At 42.9% G+C, this 23,195-nt stretch overlaps 2 protein-coding genes across 6 annotated transcripts in view; both read right to left on the minus strand.

The window, feature by feature from the left end:
• DYM (dymeclin) overlaps positions 1-10,994 on the minus strand; it is a 177,682-nt gene extending 166,688 nt beyond the window's left edge. Inside the window, exon 1 of one of the 5 annotated variants that reach the window (XM_080973461.1) lies at positions 10,695-10,994. The gene's annotated coding sequence lies outside the window, so the exon portion shown is untranslated. Of the gene's footprint in view, positions 1-10,530; positions 10,664-10,687 lie in introns of those variants that run through there. The other 4 variants (XM_080973462.1, XM_080973465.1, XM_080973463.1 and 1 more) reach the window with 4 other exon arrangements.
• Positions 10,995-15,224: 4,230 nt separating this feature from the next.
• Positions 15,225-19,643, minus strand: LOC308458896 (UPF0729 protein C18orf32 homolog). The gene is made up of 3 exons (XM_080973759.1): positions 19,556-19,643; positions 16,846-17,085; positions 15,225-16,114 (listed from the first exon to the last, which is right to left on the minus strand). The coding sequence occupies exons 2-3, from the start codon at positions 17,044-17,046 to the stop codon at positions 16,040-16,042; spliced, it is 276 nt and encodes a 91-aa protein (XP_080829885.1). The 5' UTR covers positions 17,047-17,085; positions 19,556-19,643; the 3' UTR covers positions 15,225-16,039.
• Positions 19,644-23,195: the final 3,552 nt, after the last annotated feature.

The following is a 23,195-nucleotide window of genomic DNA, read 5'->3' on the forward strand; positions in this document are numbered from 1 at the left end:
ATCTAGGGTTTGGAAACCAAGCCTTATAAGGAACGGTTGAAGGAGCTGGGTATATTTAGCCTAGAAAATAAATATCTTCAAATATCTAAAGGACTGTCCCATGGAAGAGGAAGCAAGCTTGTTTTCTCCTGCTCGGGAAGCTTCAAGTTACAAGAAAGGAGATTCCATCAGGAATAACTTCCGGAGGCAAGAGCTATTTGACAGTGGAACAGACTTCTTCAGACAGTGGTGGACTCTCCTTTCTTGGAGGTTTTTTTAGCAAAGACTGGATGGCCATTCCTGCATTGCAGGGGTTGGACTAGATGATCCTCAGGGTTTGTAAGTAAATGTATCAAACATGTGGTCTTTTCCTTTGCTGGGGGAAGAGGGAAAGTCTGGAAGGAACTTTTAAAGGGAGAAATTGTGAAACTCACTTAGAAGGTTTTACAGCCTATATTTCCACACTTTAGGTAAAGATAAAGGTACCCCTGCCCGTATGGGCCAGTCTTGACAGACTCTAGGGTTGTGCGCTCATCTCACTCTATAGGCCGGGAACCAGCGCTGTCCGCAGACACTTCCGGGTCATGTGGCCAGCGTGACAAGCTGCATCTGGCGAGCCAGCGCAGCACACGGAACGCCGTTTACCTTCCCGCTGGCAAGCGGTCCCTATTTATCTACTTGCACCCGGGGGTGCTTTCGAACTGCTAGGTTGGCAGGCGCTGGGACCGAACGACAGGAGCGGACCCCGCCGCGGGGATTCGAACTGCCGACCATGCAATCGGCAAGTCCTAGGCGCTGAGGTTTTACCCACAGCGCCACCCGCGTCCCGTTCCACACTTTAACTTGCTGCTTATTTTTGTGATTTTAAATCTCTGCTGGAGTTCTCGCAACAAATAGTTCTTGCCCGTAACTTGGATCTTGGCATCCAGGAATTTTCTTCTTTTTATATTTTTTCTTGAAACAACACTTCAAGAATTGTTAAGTCTATACAAACATTACATCCAAAAACTGCTATACTGGCTGCTGAGTAGCTACGATTGATGGCATTTGGAGTTTAAATGCTTGGCAGAAGTTGAACTTAACACAGATTTCCTATTGGAGCAGCACACTTTCTGGATGCAATACCACTGAGACTCTAGAGTTTGGAAAATAAGAAAACTACATTTATTACAGAAAATATATGTTTGATAGAACTAGGATCTTTCCTATCTAGCATATGCAAAAAGTCATGCTTGCTGTTTCATTTCAAGTATGTCTGTTCTGCAGAGAAGCATGGAGGAAGAAGGGAGGGAGGGAGGGAGGGAGGTCAGCTCAGCAACCCTAAGAGAATCAGTCTAACACTGAAGGAAGTTCTATGGTTCAACGAGTCAGCACCAGGATAGTGTAGGAAACTTGGAGGCCCCTCTCTATCTACCCTTCTCATGCAGGTACAGCAGCCTACAGCATAAGTGGAGTTGCAACGGTCATTTCCAACACTAACTGCAACTCTAACCTAATGTTTTGCAACACATTATTCCGCAACCAAATGATTGCCTAAAGTCTGCCACAAATGCTTACAGTTATAATACAAGTCATCTGCAAAGACAATGTTGCTTGGGTATGGTGGCTGCCCATCCACTTCTACATTACAAAGTATATTTACAGTAATTTCAATTCCCTATCAATTCATTTAAGTTCACCCTGCCATATGCATCACTACCTATTTTAAATTACCATGAACCAGTACCACATTTTTGCAAGTTTGCAAAGTGTAGCAGTTGTCACAGAATACTATGGCATGATGTTAGAATACATTTTAACTGAAATTTTTATCCAGGGTGGTGCCTTTGCTGTTGTTTTTGTTTGTTTGTTTGTTCAATGAAAATACCTAGTTTCTATGTAAGGTCTACTTGGATATTCTGAGATTTCATTATTTTGATGCCGCACTAGAATAGCAAAAATGTTCAAGCCAGATGCCTTCATTTTATGCATCTCCACTGACTGAACAACTATCCTGTGTTCCTTTATCTTAGGAATTCACCTACATATACATCTTTAAATTCAGGTTTCTGCACTGCTTTATGAGCTACCCTAAAAGTTAATCATTATGACACAGCAGGGGAAAGTCATGAGTAGAAAGGAATCATTGTCATGTAAAACTCTTAACAATATCACTTTGACTTTCAGTTATACAAGTTAGAAAGCTGCCCATCCTATTTGCTTTCTGCTCACTGTCAGGGCATAAGCTAGGAAGACAAGTTACAACAAATGGTAAACTTCCAAATCCATAGTCAAAAATCATTAAAGTCAAACTTGAGCAAATCCACCATGACATGCCCTGTGGCTGCTACTACTTTTCCAGAATACCTATTAAATATTTTGGCACATGCACACAGGCACACAATATCCCAGTTATCTGGATCCTTTTGCTTTTGACATGTTTATGACTTGACAGCAAAATACTGATCATCATGATGAGACAGATACACAAGGAGGGAGGGTTTCTACATTGCAAGATCTTCTGGGAAGAGGGGCACATGTACCTGTGGTATACCCATCACACAGGATCAGGCCATCCATTTTCAGGATGCAGGCAGCTTTCACCTTCCTATGAAGTTGCCTTGCATGCTCCATTTAAGTTTGTTCTATCTATTCTGACTGGTAGAGTCTCTCCTAAGACTCGTGCACAGGTCATTCCTGGCCCTGCTGAAATACTTTCCACTGGAGATGGGACTGAAGCAAGGGACCTCTGCATACAAAGCCCATGCTCCAGCACTGAATTACGACCCTCATGCAACAGTGCCCCCACTCCCAAATGTAGTACTATGCCTGCCTCTCCCCATGGTGGGGAATGGGAGAAAACTAAGGGGTGCACTCAGGACACACCACTGGAGTTATGGGGCTAAACTGGCTCCAGGTCACTAACAATAAAGCCTACTCTTTAACACATAACTCAATGCTAGGTTCTGCTTCTTGCCCTTACAGGGCAATCCTATATATGACTGTTCAACAGAAAGTCCCACTGAGTTCAATGAGACTTAGAACTAATCTATACAGTACTGGTGAGTTACAGTGGAACCTCTACTTATGGATGTAATCAGTTCCGGAGGTCCATCCGTAAGTCAATTCGGGTTGCTGGTAGAAGAGCCGTTGTGCGCAGGAGCATTCGGTGGCAGCGCGCTTCTGTGCATGTGCAGACGGCGGCAGCCACTTCTGCGTGTGCGCGAATCACGGCAAACCCAGTATTTACTTCTGGGTTTGCCGCGGTCACAACTTGGACCAGGCCCAAGTAGACGCGGTCGTAAGTAGAGGTTCTACTGTATAACATTATAAATGCGTTATTAAAATGTGACACCGGGAGCGCTATACAGCAGTAAACGGAAAATTGCATTGTGAGCTATATAACCTTTTTTCCTTAGCATTTTTTTAGATCAGTGTAGATCCAGCTTTCCTCCCCAGTATTAAATAGGGCTGCTCTCTTAAGAGTGTGACAGAACATTTGAGAACTGGTATTGTACATCTCCCTAGATAATATTCAGCTTGACCCGATCACCTAATATCAGGAACACCCTGCAGTGTCTTCACCAGACATACATCTCTGACTAAGCAGACCTGAAGAACTTAAGTGGTGTTATATAGAGAACAGCTAAAGAAATACTACAAAATATACTTATTTGTAAACCAGACTGAGCAACAGGGGGCCTGGCAGTAGAAAGGAACACAAAAATAATGACATCTGCCATGTAAAAAAAGGATTTGAAGGGAAATCAGGCAACAGATGCTCATAGAACAACCACTTCCAAAATGCTATTCAACTTTGTCCTATCAACTGTAATTGTGCAAGGTATTTCTCAGTATCTGTCCAATGTATATTACTCTGCCTTCCTTCTTGCAAGGACCTTCAGGTGACATGAACAGGGCTCCCTCCCCACCCCACATTTTATCTTCTCAACAAGGTTTGGTGTAGAGAAACCAGGATCCAAGCTGAGTCTAGGCTGCCCAGTGAAGTTTCAAGGCCTCCTACGGATAGCTCAGTTAGTTAAAGCATGGTGCTGATAACACCAACGTTGCGGTTTGATCGCCATGTGGGACAGCTGCATATTCCTCCATTGCAGGGGATTGGACTAGATGATCCTCAGGGTACCTTCCAACTCTACAATTCTATGATTCACGCCATAATAAATTTGTTAGTCTTTAAAGTGCCACAAGGTTCTTTGTTCTTTTTTGCTGCAACAAACGAAGACAGCTACTTTACTAGAAATTGCTTATAAGGACTGTTAAGATTCTGGCGGTGAGAAAATAAGATTGCATGCTGTTCCTGAATAAAACATATGGAAGAAAGTAGGACACAGAAGCAACACAACTGTCCACCTCCTTTCCTTTGGAGTGTTATCTCTTCAGTATGGAAAGCAAACTGTTGTATCCACAAATTTTTCAGCGTAATTTGGCTGGAAAGCAGCTTAAAGGCAAGTGCAGTATCCTGGAAACGAAGGTAGATATGGTTCTCAGACTGATATATGGTGGCCTTTGCCAGTTACTTGCGCCCTCAAATTTTATCTGCAGCAAGTAGGATTGTGCCTTTAGGACTGTATACCTACACTTGCTACCCTCACCACAGGTAGAAAAAAACAAGGGCACTGAGAGATCCCACATTCAGATAAATACAGGACTTGCATGGACTCATAATAAGGGGAAGAAGGGAAGATGTTACCCTAAGGAGAAGCACACATGAACAGGCCCTAAAATTCCGGAAATAAGTACAGTGGTACCTTGGGTTAAGAACTTAATTCGTTCTGGAGGTCCGTTCTTAACCTGAAACTGTTCTTAACCTGAGGTACCACTTTAGCTAATGGGGCCTCCCGCTGCCGCCGCCGCGCAATTTCTGTTCTCATCCTGAAGCAAAGTTCTTAACCCGAGGTACTATTTCTGGGTTAGAGGAGTCTGTAACCTGAAGTGTCTGTAATCTGAAGCGTCTGTAACCCGAGGTACCACTGTACTGGGCAAAAGCAACCTGGCACATTCCAAGCTTGTGGGATTCTGAGACTTAACATACATTTTACCTTTGGGTTAAGAGTGTGCATGCTGCTGCTGCTTATGAGGATTTCATTCTAAGCATCTTTTATCTACTACCCTTTTTTCTTGAGCCCTGAATACCAAAGTTAAAAAATGTAATTTGTCAAGCAATGAAATGCAAATAAAACCATTACACCAACACTACAAAGCAGATGCAACACTTTTGCTCCCAAGTGCATAAAGGAATAGTAAAGTCAAATAGTTTGTCATTCCTCCAGTAGCAAGTCTGCAGGAATGGAACAAGTTAAGCAATTAGAAGACCATCACAGACTCAGAGAGTCAAGCTCACCGTAGCATATATAGCCCTAGAGGAAAAGGCAATACACACCATCAAATCTTCTCTGCCAAATTAAAAAACTATGAAGAGTACCTCAGGATACAAAAATGCAGAAATTGTAAAGCCTTTCACAGTGGTATACACATTTTACCAGCTGGCCTTTGGCAATAAACTGTTAGTTCTGCTATCTGCAATTGAGCTAGCAAGATAACCTATTAAGAGCACCGTGAGCGACAATGGAAATATAAGCTACCAAGTTACTGGGAGCCTGAACAGAAATTGTGAATTACGTAGTCATATTACCATAGTGCTACAGGACACCATATACACAGTATGCCTCCATAATGAGCAAGTGTATGCTTTGAGTATTTTATGAACTAGTACCGGATACAAGTATTCAGCAAGTTTATACAAACTGTTCAGGAAAGGTGTATTTAAGATGTATTAAACTGTTTCCTTTCCCTGCTGAGAATGTGTACAATAAAGTAATCTGGATGTAGAAAAGAACTGGAAATAGATATCACTATCTGCTCAATCACATTGCTAGTAAACTACAAAACTAGAAAAGGCACAAAAAAGACTACAGTACTCAGAAACATTACGAAGCACTCTCAAACTGAAAATGGTTCTTTATGATCTTATTCTACAGAAAGAGCTTTACTCTTCAGAAAAAGAAAGTTGCAAGACAGCCACCTTACCAGGATATCTTATGTCCAGGTGTGTTTTGCTACTGGGATGGGTCCAATTGCGACCACATGGGCATTTCTGGATGCCAGGATGACACCTGACATCTCCATCGGGCTGGCCCCATCAGCTTTTAAGCAGAAGAGCTTATTTATTGCATTTATACCCCACCTTTTTCTCCAATGGGTACATGGCTCACCCGCCTCACCAGTTAATCCCTACAACGGCCCTGTGAGGTAGGTTAAGAGGCTGTGACTGACTGTCACCCAGTGAGCTTCATGACAAGAGTGGGGATTTGAACCCTGATCTCCCAGTTCCTATCTGACACACTAACCACTACACCACACTGGCTTCCTAGAGTTCTTCTACTATGGGGGCAGCTATATAAATTAACTAGTTGAACAAATATGGGGAAAGCAAAATGTCACTTGGAGAAGGATCTCAAATATTTTCCTTGAAGCTTTCATTTGTTTTAATCCTGGGTTGTTTTATTTGATGTTCTAATGTGTTGTGAACCACTTTGAGATGTTTTTTCTTTAAAATATAAAGCAGTATAGAAATGAAAATGAATAATGATGATGATGATGATAATTTTAAAATATCATTGCAAAAAATATAAAGGTGCCTAGACATACTGTTGTGGCGACTGTAACTTAGGTTTAAGATGCCATTTGCTGATTAGCTTACACATCTGAGTTTCTAACACTGCTTAAGTCTCTGAGGAAACACTGTGGGGACAAGCACTGGCGTAGTAAACATTCTGAAAGAAGCAAATACAAGCACAAGTGCAAAATCTCAGAATAACCACCCACCAGGAAGGAAAGACTGAGGCAAATAATACAGTTTGCAGTGGACATTCACCCCAGTATACACCAGTTCTAAAACAGTAGGTAAATTTTGATGCTCCTTACTTAGTGTACAGGCTGCGTACAATGACCATTCCATATACACAACTCACAATGTGTTCATTGTCTACAAAGCACTGAAATCCCAAATCCAGTAACAACTGTATCACCATAACTGGAACTTTTCTGCTGTGGTGGTGCTGGAAATTCAAGAACTTTGTATAGAATGGTCATAGTTTCCCTCTCATAATTTACCATGTTTACAAAATGCCCTTCCTCCTGGATACTCAGGGGAATATATATGGTGGAATATTTTGCACACATTCTCACAACTGTCCTAGTAAATAGGTGATGTTGAGAGACTAAGTCTGGCCCAAGGTCAAGAACCTAAGCTCCAAGACCAAACGTCGCTGCAAATGTGTCTTGCAGTCTCTTCTTCTGTCATATCAAGCACACTATAGACAACAGAACTTTAACATGAACAGTGCTCTAGAACACCACTCTGAATCCATTCACTTTTAGAGTCACAGTAAGTAACGGTCTGTTCTTATCAGTATGATGGCTCTGTAAGGTTATCTGGAACAGAAGCTGTAAAATAAGATAGCTGGAACACAGGTCATAACCCAAGCAGACCATAGAATGAGATGTATCTTACTCAGGCAAGGAAATACTAAGGAGTGTGGTTATGTGATTAGCACTTCTATACCCATTGCCCTTCACATCAATACACCTAGGTGAAAATAGAATAACCTGAAATGTTACAATATTTTTAGACATGGTCTAAACCTAATCATGGTTAAACTTTACGCTGGTAGCAATGTTAACTGCAGTTAAGCAAACCTTTCTACAACTAGGATTGGAAACTAGGTTTTGCACACCCATGTCTAAGGAACACAATGTCATGAAGGTCTATTTTCATCTGCAAGTGGGATGCGTGAGAGAAATTACCATAAATCAAGATTATGATCCCAATAGCAGTTATTCTATTTTAGGAGTTGTTATACCAGCCTCCATCTCCAGACTGATGCTTTTCCATTTAACTGCATATTGTGATGAGGAAGCAGCATTTGAAAAACTGGCAAACTTCATCATATTTGGCACCAGCACACCTCAATAAGGTTTACCCCTAGGTCCACACTCCCTACCTTACTCAGACTACAGATTTAGCAATGAACCAACTGTCATTGATACCATTAACTTTCAAAAGAAAGCAGTTTGCTATCAGCCCCATTTTCTCTGCCTCATAAACATTTCTACAATTATGCTAGATCACAGTACCATGCCCTGCATATATGCTCTTACTTACAGGAATTTATCATTGAAATTCAGTACTGGCAAGTTCAAAACTTACTGCCAGGCATAATCAAGGACACACCCAAGGTATGGTCAGAAGGTACCTGAAGGAGATACCTTGCTGAAGCAAAACAGGTTTCTGTCTGGACAGTTAAGTCCAGTCAAATGCGACTATGGAGTGCGGCACTCATCTCACTTTCAGGCCGAGGGAGCCAGCATGTGGCCAGCTGTCCGAGTCATGTGGTCAGCATGACTAAACCGCTTCAGGTGCAACGGAACACCGTGACGGAAGCCAGAGCACACAGAAACGCCGTTTACCTTCCCGACAGAGCACCTGGTGTGCTTTTGAACTGCTAGGTTTGCACTCTGCAGTTTAGCTAGTGCCTGGATGGGCAACCACCTAAGAACACCATTTATGCTTGCCCTTCACGGTGAAAGAAATGAGGTATACTTTAAAAAAGCAAACGAACTGACTGCACTCCCTATTAATTAACCCACCACTCACCTTGCTCATATACATGTTAAAGCTGACAAAGGGAATAATTTTTTTTTTAAAAAATGCTCTAGCTACCCAGATGGATGCCTCAATAGCAGGTAGTACAGATATAGTCTATTTAACCACCTTGTTATATTTACAATAAGAGTGGTTAGAAAAACAGGTACTTCTTCTTTCTAAAGCAAAGAATCATACAAGAGAAGCCTACAAAACTAAGGGGGTAATTTACTCTAGATTAACACAGGACACAAGCCGGTGCACATTTACCCAAGAGCTAGACTCACTTAACACTGGAGGACCTCACTCCTGAGTAAGCCTGCATAAGACTATCAGTGTGTGAGAGAAACATGCTGTGTGCACTATATAAAGTGGGAGGAGGTATATCTGTGTGTGCAGGGGAAACTTATCCAGTTCCCCTTCTTGAGTTGGGTATCCCCTAGCCATCACCGCCATCAGAAGTTCTGGGATAGCTTAGTTGGTAGAGCATGAGACTCTTAATCTCAGGGCCGTGGGTTCAAAATATTCCCGCACTGCAGGGGGGTTGGACTAGATGATCCTAGTGGTCCCTTCCAACTCTACAATTCTATGATTCCTCAGCACCAATCCATAGAAATTGTAGACAGGGGCAGGGTTTGGTCTTTCAAATTTCAGCAGCGTCCTGTGAGAGTCAAAAACTCAGCATTCCCCTGCCTCTCAATTCACTATGTCATAGCAGCGCCCACTAGGCTCAGCACTCAGTGCAACGGCGGAACCAGTCACACTGCCCTAAATTCACACCTGTTGTAGAGTTGTGAGGGACCAAAAGTGTCATCTAGTCCAACCCCCTTCAGCACAGGAATATTTTGCCCAACATAGGGCTCGACCCACAACCCTGAGATTCAGAGCGACAGAGCCCCGTGCTTTATCGACCGAGCTATCCCTTAAAACAACAGCCTTCTTTAGCCACGCAGCTGCAGGCATGTTTCCAGCCTTTAAATGTTGAATTGCTCATTTTCAACTGTGCATTTCTTCTTCTTATTTACATTACTTCCTGTAGAGAGCCATGTTTCCCAATGTGGGGCAGTTCGATTTTGGGGGTGGGGGCAATTCGAGAATGACTTATTATCAGTTAATGGCTTATTAGGCTTCCTCCATGTGAATAGTTCACTTTTTGAATAATAAGAATTGTATGTCACAGAGGGAGCATCAGGGCCGGATTTAGATTTGATGAGGCCCTAAGCTACTGAAGGTAATGGGGCCCTTTATATGTCCAGCTGTCCTTTGTCAACAACAAATTATCACTGTTTTGTGTGTTGAATATATGTTATATGGTCATTTATGGACCTAATGGGTATCTAAAGCCATTTGCACATAACAAAATATGTATTTTATCAAAGTATTGTTGAACTGAAATACAATTAAGAAGAAGTATATTAACAGTGAAATAATTATTAAGCTCTAACTTAAAATGATTTTTTATTCATAACAAACTTTATATTGAAATGATTTTAGAATGTTGTATCATTTTACTGTTGTTAGCCGCTCTGAGCCCGGCTTTGGCTGGGGAGGGCGGGATATAAATAAAATGTTATTATTATTATTATTATTTTATTAATAATGCAAACACATTGGCATTTGGCAATAACAAAACTTCTTTTAGAATCACTTTTTTCCCTTTAATTTTTTTGGGGGCCCCAAGAGTGTGGGGGCCTAAGCTACAGCTTGTTTTAGCTTATATGTAAATTTGGCACTGGGGGTGGGGATCAGGATTTTAGAGATGCTTAGGTGGGGTACAGCCCCCTCCCCCCCCCCCAAGGTTGGGATCCACTGTAGAGGCAAATGTCTATCTATATAGCAGCATATAACTATATAAATAAGCCACCTCTCTCCCCTCCCCCCCTGACCCCTCGTGCCCCCAAACTCACCTGACCTCCCCACCAACTGTCATGGCTACAAAAAGGGGCCCCTCCCCTCATCCCTGCGACACACGAAGGGCTGTCCTCCCGTCCCTCAGAGAGGGGATGCTAAGCAGGGAAGCCCTGCATGAAGCTGAGGGGGGAGGAGGAGGCGGCCGCGACTCACCGGGCTCCGGGCTCCGAGAAAGGGGTGGGCTGGGTCGGTAGGGGGAGTGCGGGAACGGAACCTGACGCTCCCCTCCGGCGCCCCGCGGGATTCTCCTCAGGGACTCTCTGCTTGCGCGCCTCCGCGGCTCGCTCGCGTGAGGGGGGAGAGAGAGAAAGCGCGGCCCCGCCTCTTCTACATTTGTGGGAGGGGGCGGGCTACGTAGGCAGTCGGGCGCGCGCCCGCGAGCGAACCTTTCAGTCAGCCAGCCGCTCGGAACTCAAACCGCCTCCATCTTTCCACGTCGTCGCAGCCGTCGCCTGTGAGAAGCGGGGGGGGGGGGGAAGGAATCGGTCACGTGCGCTTGCCACGCCTCTCCCAGAGTTCCGCCCCGCCCCCGCCCGCTTCGTTTTGCAAAGCGGCGAAGAAGCGAAAGCGGGCTTTGAGGCGACCGAAGTGTATGCTGGGAGATGTAGTCCCAACCCGAAGACGGACTCTACGCAGGCGACTCTAGGAGGGGATGCTGCGGCCGCCACCTACGCTGTGGAACTCCCTGCCTCTTGATAATTCAAACAGGCACTTCCGCTGTTTTGTTTTGAGAGCCTGCTAAAGGCGTGCTTGTTTGCTTAGAAATGCTGGTGTGAATTTTAATCCGTTTCAGTATTTTTACAACTTGTCAGGCTTTAGCGTATTGTCACCCCCCCCCCCCCCCGGTTTTTATCTTTTTATAAGCCGCTTTGATGGTGGTTGCTTTTTACAATAAAGAAAAGTATAAATGTTGTTAAATAAATAAATATTTATTTATACCTCACCTTTTTCCCTGATGGGAAATATACCGCCACAATGATGCCATCCCTGTGCCATTTCTTCCTGGTTTTTTGTACACTGCCAGATGTTTAGGTTCCTGTTAAGTGGCAATCTGATGGTTTCTACTTATTTACTTGGATAATTGTTTTTATGTGAGCTTCTATATTTGTATGATTCTTGAGCGACTCCTTGGTGGCAGTGGGGTGCAGTGACTTATCCTGGATTTTTCATGTACAATATATTAAAATCAACATCATAGTGAGATTTACTTTCAGGAAAAGATGTAGTAGGATGGGCCTCTAAGTGCACTGCAGACAGTCCTAGCTTTGGAGAGCTAGGTTCTTCTGCACCATGAAGGAAACATCAGAAGTCCAGGTAACAACAGAACCCCCTCATTAAATTCTGTTTTAAGCACTATTTAGCATTTATTTTTAGATCAATGATGTGATCTAATGCACATAAAAAGTTTCCATACACAGGAATCTTGTAGTCCATTCTAGACTTAGTTTTTGTAATTTTCTGCAGCTGAGTCTGAAAGGCCTGAATGTAAGTGTCAAGATAGATCACAAGCCTTATTAAGTATAGTACTTTGTTCTGAGCTTCAGCATACTTAATAATTCTGTGCCTTTTACCCTGCATCTTACAGTTTTATCAAGTTTCCATTAATTCAAATGGCTACATTAAGGAAAATTAAATTAAACCAAGGCATGAATAATTCTGCCCTTTTTTATGAGATAATCAAAATAGCCTCTGGGTGGAAACAGAACTATTCTAAATATTAAAGTAGTCAAATTTTAACCGTATGCAAAAAGGAAAGAAAAACAGCAGCTGCGGTTTGTGAAGAACGTGCTACTGCTGCTACCAGTTTGTAACAAAATGTTGACAATGGGCCAAGTCTACCCAAAAAAGGCAATTGCATCAACTAGACTTAATTAAAAACTATACTCTCAATATTACCTCTCATGCCAGTCCTGTTATAAAAGGATGCATCTGTCCACACTGTCACCCATCTCTGAAGTTGAGAATGCAAATCAACAAACAAATTCTGAGATTCTTGCTTATGAGCAAAGGTTAGTTTCATGATGGTAGTTTCAGTAACTGATCCTAAACATAGTATTAATACTATTGCTAGTTATGAATCTTTTCCTATGAAGCATTTCACAATACAGTCAAACCTCGGTTGCCGAACGTAATCTGTTCCAGAAGTCCGTTCGGCTTCCAAAATGTTCAACAACTGAGGCGCAGCTTCTGATTGGTTGCAGGAGCTTCCTTCACTTAAGCAGAAGCCGCGTCGGATGTTCGGCTTCCAAAAAACGTTCGAAAACTGGAGCATTTACTTCTGGGTTTTTGGTGTTCGGAAACCGAAACGTTCTGAAACGGAGGTATTCAGGAGCCGAGGTCTGACTGTATCACAAAAACATATGTAAAACAACTGCATGTATACACACAGACACACACAATTTCAAATCCAAGGCTGACACCGAGATAAAGATCTAACCTTCGTAGGTTTGGTGAAAGAGAAAAGGCACTGAAAAGACAAGAGAGGCAGCGCCTGATATGCAGGAACAGGAAGGAGTTCCAAAGCAGAGGGGCCACCACAGTAAAAGTCCAAATCCAACATTGTACGGAATGGACCTCTTGATGAGAAGGTTCATCTGCAGTGGGCCCTTTCTTTGCTAAGTACAGTGATACGTTAGGTATATAAAGGGCAAGATGTTCTTTTAGCTGTCTTGGTCCCAACTCATGTAGGACTTCATGCACCAGTACTAGCACCGTGAGCTGAACCCAGTAGCTAAGTGGCAGCATGTGCAATTCTTTTAGCAGTAGCATAACACGATGGGGATATTTGGCCCCAATGAGCAGCCAACTTGCCACATTTCACACTACCTGCAGTTTCCAGGTGACATTGCAGTAATCTGGAAGTCACCGGCACTTGAACAATTGGGCAGACAGTACAGAAATGGTAGTAACTCTCTTACCAGCTGAATTCTGTTTCCGAAGGATACTTATTTCAGTCCTTTTCTGTCAAGCCTTCTGTCACCAGGCAGACAGTGTTGTTGCTTGACCTTCTGAAACCCTTGGAGTAAGGAACAGATCTCTATCTTCTTAGCCGTGATGCTGGCCTTCTCCTTGCTGCTTTTGGTGTTGTTCTGTTGCTTATTTGACTCTCGTTACGCTCATTAGCCACCTTGGAGCGCTTGTGGCACAAAAGGTGGGATATGCAAGCTTTAATAAATACCATGTTTTGGAATTGGAGCCCAAGTATCCAGATCGTGGTCTGAATGGGGATTTAAATGAGACCTGCAAGAGCTACTCCAGGCACTGGGAAAGCTCAGGCCTTCCTTTCATTTTCACACAGGCCTTTGATCTCTCCCCTCCCCTCTGGCTGTTACTTGGATCCAATATGAGCTCACTTCATGGAAGAACATTTTGTTGGAAGGGTCCCCACTTCACAATCTGAGCTTGCAGCTGCTTCAGAGGTCCAGTTGCCACCTTCAGAGGCTGATTCAACACACACATACACCCCCTCAAAAAGCCCACCTCCTTCTCCAGTATGGAAGCTGTGTGGAATTATGTTAGAACATCTTTGACTTGCGCTTACAAAATGGCATATACTCTGAAGACCTTCTCATTCCTTCCTGGGTCTCAGAGTTCCATTTTACTCAACCCCTGTATGAGACCAAACACTTTTTCAATTCCAGCATGGGCTATAGTGTGCATGTGACAAGTTATCAAACTCTCACACCGGTATTTTGCCTGCCACCTCTCAATCCCTATTCGAAGGGCCTACTGAACTCTCATTTGTGCTTACAGCAAATCACATAAATATATGTTGAAAGAATTGTCCAGCCAGAGCTGTGTAATTTAGTCCCTCCTAACCTTTTCAGAAACCAAAATAGAGGGCTTAATTTGGTTGCATAAAGGAAACAACTTTTACTTTACCAAAAGAGAAAGGAAGGCCTTTACTTGCAGAATTTAAGACTGCAATTCTGAACCTATTGACTTGTGCAAAAACCGAATACACTATTACCTCCTTACTGGGCTTCTATCCTCATCTCCTTAATACACAACACAGGGAGCGAAATACAGATTTGAGTACCCCCTTTCCACTTCAGTCTGCTGAGAAATTTCTACACACTGCAGAGAAATCTGGAACATGTTCTAAAACCCCCTCTCAAGTCCATGCCCAGAACTATTCTAGCACTGCTGTTATTTCACGTAGCTCAAATACAGGCTCCGGAACACACCTAACACCCTCTTGGATAACTCTGCATTGTGGAGAAAATCAGCAACAGTGAACATACTGTTTCTCTGCTGATGCCAACCTTACCCATTAGAGCAGGGATGGGAAATCTATGTTGCTCCAGATGTTGTTGGACCACGGCTCCCATCAGCTCTACCAAACATGGCCAATGGTCAGGTATGATGGGAATTTTAGTCCAACAACATATGGCAGGCCAAAGGTTAGTCAATCCTGATTTATGGATTCAGGGCCAAATTAGGATTTGAGCCCATGTCTGCCAGACTCAAGAGGAACACCCATATGGCCTTTTGCAGGAGCCACTTAAGGAGAAGCCATCTAAAGCCCATCTTGCCTGCCTCTTGCCGCCCCCCAGTAATATAACTATTTCCGTTTTTATTTTTATGGTGCATTGTAGTTGCAATGCGACTCTTTGGTTCTCTTGACTTGGGTCATTAAGTCCCCGATCTCCCATTCGCACAACTCTAAGAACGGAAGGGCAAAACTAGATCCATGAGCATAGGAAACATGTTTTATTAAGAATGCCAGCCTTCAGTTGTAAAAGCAAAACCTTTATATTTTATTTAGAGTAATTCTGAATCCAATGTCAACGTTGCCAACCAAAATACAGCAGTTTGCACACAGATCTATTTTTATATTGTTATTATTTTAAGGAAAACATTCTTTTTCCACCTTCAGAAATAAGGGCAAATGGCCTGGTCTTAATTAATGGCAGGGAATACTATTATATTTCCCATATCAGGGCTACCGCCCCTATGATCGTGTCTACTCACACAAAGTTTGCTTCATCGTATCTGCAAAATCAGGAGGAATGCCAAACAACGCATAGTTTTGCAGGGATGGGTTGAGAAAAAGTGAGTGAACAGCTATTAATATTTATTATTAGTGTCTGAGTATTTACAGTGCTGTTCTCTTCAGCTATAATACATGTCATCTAGCTTTTTAAAGACAAGCATATAAGAAGTTGTGTGGAAGTTGAGTTCCAGGAAGTTCTTTGAAACAAGTCACAATTTTGACAGTTACACAGCAGTGTAAAAAACTGGAGCCTAAAAAGCTAACACCATAAACTGCACTGCATTGGAAAAGGTTCTCCTGTACTGAGAATGTCAAGCAGAGCAAGACAACATGTTAAATCTTTTTCAGCTACAAAGAAAATAGCATCCTAAATTTTCCTAGGTGTCTGCCTGTGTGTATGCAGATTCCAAGTTTTCTTTCAGAAAAAAAGTGCAATTAAATTTCCAGGTGGGAACAGCATCATCAGCTCATTTTCCTAAAGCAACCACGATCCCACAGCACAAGCTTACTTAATCAGTCTTTTTCTCAGAAACCCCTGGTGGACCACTTTCAGCAAATCCATTTGCGATGCCGTTGCTTTCAGTCTGAAACACACACAGAGAGAAAATACATTTAAATACATGTTCAGAGGGACGCGGGTGGCGCTGAGGTCTAAAGCCACTGAGCCTAGGGCTTGCCGATTGGAAGGTCGGCGGTTTGAATCCCCGCGACAGGGTGTGCTCCCGTTGCTCGGTCGCTGCTCCTGCCAACCTAGCAGTTCAAAAGCACGTCAAAGTGCAAGTAGATAAATAGGTACCACCCTGGCGGGAAGGTAAACAGCGTTTCCGTGCGCTGCTCTGGTTTCCCCAGAAGCGGCTTAGTCATGCTGACCACATGACCCGGAAAAACTGTCTGCAGACAAACATTGGCTCCCTTGGCCAGTAAAGTGAGATGAACGCCGCAACCCCAGAGTCGTTCGCGACTAGACTTAACTGTCAGGGGTCCTTTACCTGTTTACATGTTCAAAACATTAGAACCTTTGAGGCAACAAGTTTTAAATTTTGACCGAGACAACAAGTTTTAACTTCAAAATGAATGGTATATTTACTTTCCATTACTGTTCTGGGACACAGAAGTTCCCTCCAGGGAATGCATGGCTACAGCTGTGGTATAGAAAACAGATCAGCAGCTGTTTCTGCTGTACGATCTAGAATGAAGCATCCTAGAAACTGGTGTCCTAGAAATGTTTTCAGCTAGCAGAACCACATGATCAACTTGTCCTTCATATGGTGTATACACACAATGCACATACATAAAGAGTTTTGCCAATGCTTACTTTAGAATCATCCATGGAGTCGTACAACTCACGCCTATTTTCAGTGCTGCCTTTTTGGTCTTTCTTTGCTGTTTCCTGCACTGCTCTCTTTGGCCAAATGCGCTTGATGAAAGGTGAGATGATGGGATACAGATACGGCTCAAGGAACCTTTTATAGACCCACAGCAGAACAGGAATGACTATACAGGGAATGCACACCATTGTTCTTTTCAGTTCCTGCGGCAGAAATGTGCTGGAAGGCTTAAACATAGAAGGAAAAAAATTAGCAAATGGGGAACATATTCAGTGGCCCCTGCACCTTGCAAGGAGCTTAAAACTCCAGTCCTGTGCACATTCAGTCCTGTGCACACTCAACTCAGTGGGACATACTTCCAAGCAAACAAACAAAGTACAGAACTGCACAATCAACACAATTTGGCATGGAACGAGTCCGTAAATACTGCATTCTCTTTTCCCGGCAGTTCGGTTTTGTTAGCAGGCAGTAAAGAACGGTGGGGAACAAATAGGAAAGCAACACACGGGGCTTTTTCTTCATATGAAAATAAATGGATCTGGGAATGTGGCCCTAGTACTGCAATGTGGTGCTCTCTTTTTTTTATAAATATTTTTTATTAATTTTTAGCATACAAAATTTTAAAGACATACCGCACAAATTATTACACACATATCCTTATTTGGACTTCCTTCAGCACTTCTGATAATCCTCCGTCTTAGTTATTTCTCCTGCAATTCCTAACTTAATATTGCCTTTACATTTTCTAACAAATCATTTCTCCCTTTCCACTTTTACAATATTTCTTAAATTATTCCTCACAGAACTTCTTGTAGTCCTGAATGCTGAAACCGCGCTCGGTGGAAGAGTACGACCATCCCAGATAGAAGGAGTGCAATGTGGTGCTCTCAGGGGTGAGGTGGAGGGAAGGAGAAAGGGCCTACTGGGGGAAATGGTGCAAATGATTAGCTAACCAAAAAGAAAGCTTTGATCGATCTACGCAATGATGTCACTGAGATGTCTACTGGACCAGTTGCAGAACTGGATCAGGTAGACTGCCAAAATGAGAAGGACTCGGGTTAAGCACAGCCTATTCATCTCATGGGATTTTAAACAGGATTTCCTGCTCAGTAGACTCAGGGAAATTTCAGAACTTGTTACTGTGAAAGCAAACTTTTCAGGACAAATTAAATGAGGACTTAGCAGGAAAAGGTCTGTGGGTGTTAAGCAACAGAAACCTGAGAGAAGGCACAGCAAGTAGTTGGCTCATCTAGCAGGCAGCTTACCATTAAGTTGTCTCATAGAGCTGGCAACTCCAAACCAATAATCTAAATTACAATAATATATTATTGATAAAGCAAAAATATTGTTCTTAGAGTGAAGCAAACAGGTGTTGCTCTCCAAATGGACCAAGAAGGTGGGTTCTGGGAGACCCTCTGCCCTTTTGGGTTAAGTGTTCACTCAGCAGAATACTACTTTGCACTTTTTTACTAGAGTTTTCCAGAAGGAAAAAGCCCAGCAGCAATCTAGATTTGGTGTGCTTCCTCCAACAAATATTCTTCCTAAACCCCCACCCTACCTCAGCAGGTTTGATCTGCCCACAGGTTTTCGCTAATGATACAAAAATCACATATTTTAAAAATCCCACTGAATTAAATGGGGCTTACTCCCAGGTAAGTAAGGTTAGGATTTTGCTGTTGCAAAATACTAGAACATATTTGTTTTATTTAGTTAAGAAGAATGACCTTCAATGCATGTTGTTTGTTCTAAATTAAGTCCCAATTTGTTCAAAGGGACACGCTTTCAAAGAGGGTACTGACACTGTGGCCTGAATTAGTGAACCTATCCATAAACAGACAAATCAGCCAAGAACACACCTACTACGTTTATAATTCAAAGCTTAAACAAACACACAGGTACAGCTTTTACTATAGTGGAGGTAGAAGACCTTGAAGTTAGTTTACAGGGGAGAGATCTGCCAAAACACACAAATGACAATTTTTTAATCATCTGTTTCTCTTAGAAATATTTGTCTGCTTGCATAAAAATCAAAACATGCCTTGTAAGTCCTATGGTTCAAAGCCCAGAGGATGCAGTTATTGGACAGTACTCAGGTACTGCAAATAAACACATTTTCCCCTACCTGCACGTTTTTTTAATGCTGAAAACGTTCTTGTTTTGACAAGCCTACCCAGATGCTTAGACAGCTGAGTTGATTTTTTTAATGTTTCATTATTTTAACCTTTGTTCTTCAAAGGAGGTCTGCGAATTTCTCCTGGATTTTTCTTGTTTTACCTTTCTCGCAAACCATTTTGAGCTACTGTTGTTCTGGTTTTTCAATCAAGCGGCGCACTGTACAGTATATGAACACTAAATCAATCAGTTAAGTATTTTCACAGAAGGGGGTCGTTCCAAAACCAACACTCGCGCTGTATTTTTCTTACCGCTGTTTTCTTTTTTTAATTAAAAAATAGAAAGCCTGTCCTTATAGAGAGAGGAAACGACGGCACTCACTCGATTGAAGGCAACCAATTAAAAATCAATACGCGAATTAGCATATGCAAATGAGCTATTTGTTTTCAATTTAAGAAAACCGGGACGTTTAAGGGACGAGAAGAAAGGAGAGGACGGCAGGAAAGGGAAAAACCAGCGGCCGCCTCCTTCCCGCCTTGCCCGCCCGCGAGAGCCGCGTCCAGCGCCGACATCGAACCGACCTACCTGCGCGGATCTCCAACGTCCAACTGAGTGCCGGCCGAGGGAGCTCTTCACTTCCGGGAAAGGACCGTGACGTCACTCCGAAAGCTCCAATGGGGAAGGTACGTGGTGCGCTGACGTCGCGCGCTCCCGCCTTACGTTCCACCGAGGGGGCCATGACACTAGAGGCAGAGTGGGGTGCGACCGAAGCCCCATTTCTCCGCGAAGCCCCGCCCCCTCCCTCTCCTTATACAGTACAGTGGTACCTCGGGTTAAGTACTTAATTCATTCCGGAGGTCCGTTATTAACCTGAAACTGTTCTTAACCTGAAGCACCACTTTAGCTAATGGGGCCTCCTGCTGCCACTGCGCCGCCGGAACACAATTTCTGTTCTCATCCTGAAGCAAAGTTCTTAACCTGAAGCACTATTTCTGGGTTAGCAGAGTCTGTAACCTGAAGCATATGTAACCTGAGGTACCACTGTATTGCTGGTTGGATTACTACTGCAACACGCTCTGTGGACCAGGAAAGCCTGGCTTTGTTGTTGTTTAGTCGTTTAGTCGTGTCCGACTCTTCGTGACCCCATGGACCAGAGCAGGCCAGGCACTCCTGTCTTCCACTGCCTCCCGCAGTTTGGTCAAACTCATGCTGGTAGCTTCAAGAACACTGTCCAGCCATCTCGTCCTCTGTCGTCCCCTTCTCCTTCTGCCGTCCATCTTTCCCAGCATCAGGGTCTTTTCCAGGGAGTCTTCTCTTCTCATGAGGTGGCCAAAGTATTGGAGCTTCAGGATCTGTCCTTTCAGTGAGCACTCAGGGCTGATTTCCTTAAGAATGGAGAGGTTTGATCTTCTTGCAGTCCATGGGACTCTCAAGAGTCTCCTCCAGCACCGTAATTCAAAAGCATCAATTCTTCAGCGATCAGCCTTCAGCTCTCACTTCTATACATCACTTCCAGCTCTCACTTCCATACATCACTACTGGGAAAACCATAGCTTTAACTATACGGACCTTTGTTGGCAAGGTGATGTCTCTCCCCACCCCCCCTTCATGGATCACTGCCTTGCCGTGGCGAAGGGGCTTGAATAACTCAGAGAAGCTATGATCTATGCCGTGCAGGGCCACCCAAGATGGACAGGTCATAGTGGAGAGTTTTGCCCAAACGTGATCCACCTGGAGTAGGAACCGGCAAGCCACTCCAGTATCCCTGCCAAGAAAACTCCATGGACAAAGCCTGGCTGCAGCACATCATGGGCTCACTCGTTGCATTCCTCAACCTCGGCCCTCCAGATGTTTTGAGACTACAAATCCCATCATCCCTGACCACTGGTCCCGCTACCTAGGGATCACGGGAGTTGTAGTCCCAAAACATCTGGAGGACCAAGGTTGAGGAAGCCTGCATTAGGGCTAGATTACTGCAATGCGTTCTCTGTTGAGTTTCCCTTGCAGGCATGCAGTCGATGCAAGATGCCGCAACACAATTGCTGGCGGGAGAAGGGTCTTCGTCAGTGGAATTGGGGCAGCACTGATACTTTGGAATTCCCTGCCGGTTGATATCAGGCAGGCAGCTTCACTGTGTTTCTTTCTGCACTTGCTGAAGACATTTTTATTTCCGAAAGCACAGCCAGATGTTTACAGAGTTTGTAGTTTTAAATATCTTTGAGAGCCAGGCAAACATTCCTCTTCTCCATGGCCTTTTAAGCTGGGGGGGGGGGAGGGATATTGTTTAGTTTATTATACGTATGTATTTTGTTTTTTACTGTAAAGCACCCTGTGATCCTCAAGATTAAGGGCAGTATATAAATTTCATAATATAATAATTCTGCGATCCCAAAGAATGACTGTATTCGTATGAAATCTGTGTTGCCTCAATAATGACAAGTAATACTTCTTCCAGCAGAGCTGTTTTATTAGTTGGCATGCTGCAGAACAGAGTTCTGTTCAAAATCTAATTAGGCACATCACTGAATCTTTAAACTGCTATAGGATCAGACGTTATCGGGCATGATATAATTTTTTGAGTTGCAAAATAGAGATAATCAACCGATGCAGCTTGTCATTACAAAACGGTAGCAATGGGAAACATTTCATGCATTGACTTTCTGCCTGTCATGTCACCACTAAAGACATGCCATTTTTCATAGGCATTTATTTATTTATTATTGAATTTATATACTGCTCTATATCTACAGGTCTTAGGGCGGTTCACCTGTCTTATTAGGATAGCCTTTCTTTAAAGTTCCTATCCTTAAGAGACACAGTATGTGAAATATGCATGCTCTTCATTGTATGATTTTATATTGGAAGCCATTGCTCACAGGAGCTTTTATATAATCACAAGCTGGCAATTTCAGATTATTTTAAACAGAGATGTTGCAGAAATTCAGCTTTTCTGGTCATGGAGAAAGGCTGGGAAATACATGGTACAAGGGCAGATGCAGCTTTGGTGCAAAATGGAAAATAAAGAGAGCTTGGGATACATTATTAAAGAGGCTTGAAGCTTATGTAAGGAACAAATTACGTAACCTATTTGATGAGTTGTAAAGACACAAAAGTCAAATGAAAATTCAGAACTTTTTAATTAAAAAAAACCCTGTGGGGGTACCTTCCAATTGCCACATCCCTAACTTCCCTCAAAACCCAACCTAAGTCACTAAAAAGCAAAAAAACCTGGAGCAAGTCTAACTGTTCCTTATTAATAGGGGGCACAGAGGGGAGAAAGGAGACACTTTCTACACTTTTATCAGCTGGGTGCATTTTATTCACAATTTTGGTGGTGTGTATATATTACACCATGCCCCATCAATGGGCTCAGTGTATAAAGCAAGCTTAAGATGCAATGTAACTTTACCCCTTTCCCTAAAAAACATGCCTATTGCTTGCTTTTTGCCTTTTACATAATCAACTCTTTCCCTCTGTTAGCATGCTGGATCAAGGCAGCTCAAACCACATCCTAAAATCCCCCAAACTGGTTTATGGGGCTGGTGGTGTGTGTAGGATTGTGCTGCTTGTTAGATCCTATTGCAAACTTAAGCCTTTAATCAAGAGTAGAGAGCCATAACTGAAACAAATTTTTATTTTTTCATTGTTTACCTGCACCTCCCTATGGTGCTGTATAAATTTTGACTATTTCTGAGCCTTTCAGGTTAGGGTTACTTATTGAAAGGAGTAATCATTTAGGGCTTCGTCCTAAAGAAATTTAAGTGAAACTTTTATTAACTTACAACATTAGCAACACACAGCACTTTTTCACAACCAGCAGTCTGTCTTACTTTCATCTTTTAAACAAGACATTTGTGTATATAAACTCCTCCTTTTATAGTCACATTCTCCGTGTATGTCATGCAAAGAATTAACTGACTGAATCAATACTACCAAAAGTGTTCATTTGTGGCTATGATGATGGGCAAAGAACCAGGACAAAATGAAACTGTATTCAGTTTCTAAACAGCAAGCAGCCACGCTTGACTTTCAACCCAGGTTTAATGAACAAATGGGAGAAATAACATATATTATGTGACAGAGAAGCCATTGATAATAATCACTCAGAATAGTATTTTTCAAGCAAAATATACCTATTTGGACATCTGGAAGACTTACATTAACCTGCATGCTTAACTTTAGATGGATGTATTGGTGGTTATTGTATCCTTAGTGTGAGGTGGTG

The sequence above is a fragment of the Podarcis pityusensis genome (assembly GCF_964106645.2).
Source record: "Podarcis pityusensis genome assembly, chromosome: 11".
NCBI classification, from domain to species: domain Eukaryota; kingdom Metazoa; phylum Chordata; class Lepidosauria; order Squamata; family Lacertidae; genus Podarcis; species Podarcis pityusensis.

Bases quoted from the DNA above. Each gene is read 5' to 3' on its own strand.
- LOC308458896 (XM_080973759.1), bottom strand. From the start codon at position 17,046: ATGGTGTGCATTCCCTGTATAGTCATTCCTGTTCTGCTGTGGGTCTAT. The intron at 16,115-16,845 runs GTAAGCATTGGC...TGTGTGTTTCAG, and splicing joins ACTCCATGGATGATTCTAAA to ACTGAAAGCAACGGCATCGC.